The sequence below is a fragment of the Alexandromys fortis genome, unplaced genomic scaffold, assembly GCF_014885135.2.
Source record: "Alexandromys fortis isolate MF-2015 unplaced genomic scaffold, M_Fortis_MF-2015_v1.1 scaffold_499, whole genome shotgun sequence".
NCBI classification, from domain to species: Eukaryota; Metazoa; Chordata; class Mammalia; order Rodentia; family Cricetidae; genus Alexandromys; species Alexandromys fortis.
In genome coordinates, this window is record NW_026068364.1 from 55,798 (window position 1) to 60,226 (window position 4,429).

The window sequence follows — 4,429 nt, forward strand, 5'->3', positions numbered from 1 at the left end:
TGTGTAAGATTTTCTTGTATTTATTTTTATCTATCAAAACTCTGTATAACCTAACTTTAGCATTATCAATTAGACAGTACAGCTGAAGGAGGAATCATCTTTATAATAATCCACAGGTAAAAATACCAAGTAGAATGGAATGTTTCCTTGAGAGAAACACACCACACTACAGACAGTTGGGATCTCCCCATACCCATGAACAGCATGCCAGATACCAGAGAAAGATGGCAGCAACAAATATGGAAAGGCACAGCAAAAGCAAAAAACATTCCAGGGTCTGTGATCTCAGGGCCTTCTCTGCTTCACCTATCAGGGCTGGTGGGATGACACCTTGAACTTTACTTGCCACCTGATTTTCCCCTCAGCTCTACAAATTTTAAATTCAAGGATCTGAGAATTATCTTCCTTAGGGCTCCTTTCATGTCACGATTCCTCAGGCTGTAGAGAAAGGGATTGGTCATAGGTATGACCACTGTGAAGAAGACAGAGGCCACTGCATCCTGTAGTGAGTAGGAGGAAGGAGGGTGCATATAAACTCCTAGGACTACCCCGTAGAAGAGGCAGACCACAGTGAGGTGAGAACCACAAGTGGACATGGCTTTTCTTATCCCCTGGGCAGAGGGCATCTTCAAGACATTGGAGAAAATGTAAACATAGGAAACAATGATGCATATAAATGGTATCAGAAATACCACTGCACCCTCAGCAAAGGCTGTGACATCATTGATAAAGGTATCTGAACAAGAGAGTTTCAGGAGAGGGTAGAGATCACAGTAGAAGTGGGGCACTGTATTGTGGGAACAGAAAGTGAGTCGGAGTAGGAGGAGAGTGTGTAAGAGAGCATGCAGGTTTGTGATGACCCATGATAGGGCCACCAGGAGGACACAGAGTCTCGGGCTCATCATCAGGGTGTAGTGGAGTGGGTGACAAATGGCCACATAGCGGTCATAGGCCATCACACTCAGGAGGAAACTGTCCATGTTGCCAAATGCGAATAAGAAGTAGATCTGCATCAAACACTCTGTGTAAGAGATGGACTTGCTTCCCACCATGTGATTCACCAGTGCCTTGGGGACGGTGACTGAGGAAAAGCAGATGTCGACACTGGAGAGGTTGGCCAAGAAGAAGTACATGGGTGTGTGGAGATGAGGATCACAGCTGACGGCCAGGATGATGAGAAGGTTCCCAAAGATGGTGACCATGTACATCCCCAAGAACATTCCAAAGACAACGTCTTCTTGTTCTGACTCTTCAGAGAGTCCCAGGAGGAGGAATTCTGTGACTGTCGTCTGATTGTCACCATCCATGTCTCTGGAGAAGAAAGTGAGATTCATATAGAGAAATCATTCACCAACTCTTGGAGAAAACTTTTTATGTAGTTTGGAAAATATTACTCATTAGTTTAGAAACAACTGCTAGTAAAATCATTTAAAATATATATTTTAAAATATTTTTATTGTTATTTATTGAGCTCTACATTTTTCTCTGCTCCCCTCTTTGCCTCTCCCCTCCCCCTTCAGTCCTTCCCCAAGGTCCCCATGCTCCCAATTTACTCAGGAGATCTTGTCTTTTTATACTTTCTACTTCCCATGTAGATTATATCTATGTAAGTTTCTCTTAATGTCCATATTGTTGTCTAAGTTCTCTGGGATTGTGGTTTGTAAGTTGGCTTTCTTTGTTTATGTTTAAAAACCACCTATGAGTGAGTACATGTGATAATTGTCTTTCTGTGTCTGGGTTACCTCACTCAAAATAATGTTTTCTAGCGCCATCCATTTTCCTGCAAAATTCAAGCTGTCGTTATTTTTTTCTGCTGTGTGGTACTCCATTGTGTAAATGTACCACATTTTTCTAACCCATTCTTTGATCAAGGGACATTTCCAGGTTCTGGCTATGACAAACAAAGCTGCTATGAACATGGTTGAGAACATGTCCTTGTGGCACGATTGAGCATCCTTTGGATATATACCCCAAAGTGGTATTATTGGGTCTTGAGGATAGGACCTCCTGAAACCGAAAAGATTCTGTAAAGCAAAGGACATGGTCAACAAGACAAAACAATAGCCTACAGAATGGGAAAAGATCTTCACTAATCCCACATCAGACAGAGGTCTAATCTCCAAAATATACAAAAGATCACATAATCCAATAAAAAAAAAAAAGGAGTACAGACCTAAACAGAGAACTCACAACAGAGGAATCTAAAATGGCTGAAAGACACTTAAGGAAATGTTCAACATCCTTAGTCATCAGAGAAATGCAAATCAAAACAACTCTAAGATCCCATCTTATACCTGTAAGAGTGGCCAAAATCAAAAATACTAATGACAACTTATGCTGGAGAAAAAAGCATAAGTTTGTGGGGAAAAGGGAACACTTCTGCATTGCTGGTGGGAATGCAAGCTGGTACAACCCCTTTGGATGTCAGTGTGGCGATTTCTCAGAAAACTAGGAAAATGTATTTTTATAGCAAAAGAGTGGTCCATTTGGAAGGAGTGAATTCTAATGAGTATAAGATTATTGATTCTGCTCTTGTTTGATTAATATCATATATTTTCATTTATACAACAGCTAACTCAGTCTAGCAATTGGCTTCTACATTGCATAGTTTACATGAAGAAACGGAGGAGTGGGCAGCTAGATGATTTAGCAAAATTGCTGATCAATATCAGTGAGAGTTCAAAACAGGTTAAAGGCCTTGTTCTCCGTGTTATACATATACACACATGGACAGGCACACTCACACATACAGAAGCACAACCACACTTAGGTGTATGAACACACATACACTATGCACAACACACTCATACATACACAAACAAACACATAGACACCATGAAACACAGACACACAAACATACTTTTTCTTATATGTTGTTTGGTCTGATTAGGAATTTCTGGCCTTACATAATCCTCCTGCCTTAACATACAACTAGCTGGGATAATAGGCAGGTACAAGGTCCCCAGAAATGTTTATGTTATATTAGCTACCATTTATTAAATTTTAATCTAATAAAAAGTCCCCACTAAGTGCCATAGATTATAAACCTGGAGGTGGCCCTGTGGCTTTTCCACATGCTCACAGTTGGGAAGATCAATAGTCTGACAGACTGGCTGGTGGTTAGGCCTTCACTTTCTATCAGCTACTAGGAGGTTTTCACCTCATTCACAGCTATTTGCCTGCTCACCTGAGCCACTGCCCAGATTCTTATATGCAGTGTTCCCACCTTTCCACATTCAGAACTGGGGGGGGGGGAGGCATAAGTGCATTCATTGTTTTTCCGTTGGAGATAAAATGTTTTACAAGTGGATAAAATGCAGATTTATGTGCATCTCAAAGAAAATCCCCAAGCTAAGACATCTCCATGGTCAGGAGGTCAGAAAAACATCTGGACTGCAATGCCCATGGAGGGAGGCAAGGCCATTACAGCTGAGAAGGGAGGAGAATCACCCTGGGGTGATCAGAGGCCTGGCTGTAGGGACAGAACATGACATGGAAATTGATGACGTTGGTTACAGGATGCTCGTGTGGTCCAGAAAGCGAGCTGACTGCTGCTGTGAGAGTGGAGCTAAGCACAGCGCTGAGATCGGAATCCAAGGTAACTTCCGGAGCGTTGCCATGGATGTAGACCAGCGTAACAACACCAGCAACAAAGATCTAAAGGGCTAGGGAGATGGCTCAGTGGGTAAAGCACGTGCCATATACGTGTGAATACCTGAGTTCAAATCCCCAGAACCCCCCTAAAACTCCACACCATAGAGCATGTCTGCTATCCCAGTGCTTTTATGGTGAAGTGAGAAGCAGAACTCTGTATGAGCGCTGTGACACCTACACTCCCAAACATACGTGGACACACACAATACATACATACACACAATTATATTTATAAAGCTAGGATATGCTTCCAATAAATCGAGGGAAGCAGACAGATGAGAAACAGAATAATGGGTAGTTCATAAGGACCATCAAAAGATCCTCTGCAAAAAAAAAAAAAAGAAAAAAAAGAAAAAAAAAAAAAGATCCTCTGCCTGTAGATGCTAATGTTCCTGAAGGAAGGTAGTTTCCTGTCAAAGAAATAGAGAAAGAGACTCAATGGGATGTAAAGGCAACTTGCTCCAGTGGGGCAGGACCACAGCTAAGGTTCATTCCTAAGAGCATTAAGCTTCAGTTATTCCAAATTTTCTCATGCTGTGCATTGAGAGATGTTGGACATTGAAATGCTCATTTGACAGGAATAATACTAAGATATCATTGGTTAAGCACTAGCTGTACAGCTTCCACAGGGCCCCAGTGCATCATAGTAGGTGATGCATGGATGCCCCTCTTTTTGATTGGCTCTTGAATTCCAGCTTTTGGATTTCAAATCCACTTCCCCTTAAGATTCATTATGGAGACAGAATGTTGCTGCCATGACTGTAAAAAAAGAATC

General features: G+C 41.7%; 1 protein-coding gene across 1 annotated transcript; it reads right to left on the bottom strand.

Moving 5' to 3' along the window:
* Positions 1-222: 222 nt before the first annotated feature.
* Positions 223-1,307, bottom strand: LOC126495428 (olfactory receptor 1361-like). Its single transcript, XM_050133028.1, has one exon. The coding sequence runs from the start codon at positions 1,305-1,307 to the stop codon at positions 339-341; it is 969 nt and encodes a 322-aa protein (XP_049988985.1). The 3' UTR covers positions 223-338.
* Between the last annotated feature and the right edge of the window lie 3,122 nt (positions 1,308-4,429).

Coding starts and splice junctions, on each gene's coding strand:
- LOC126495428 (XM_050133028.1), bottom strand. CDS start 1,307: ATGGATGGTGACAATCAGACGACAGTCACAGAATTCCTCCTCCTGGGA.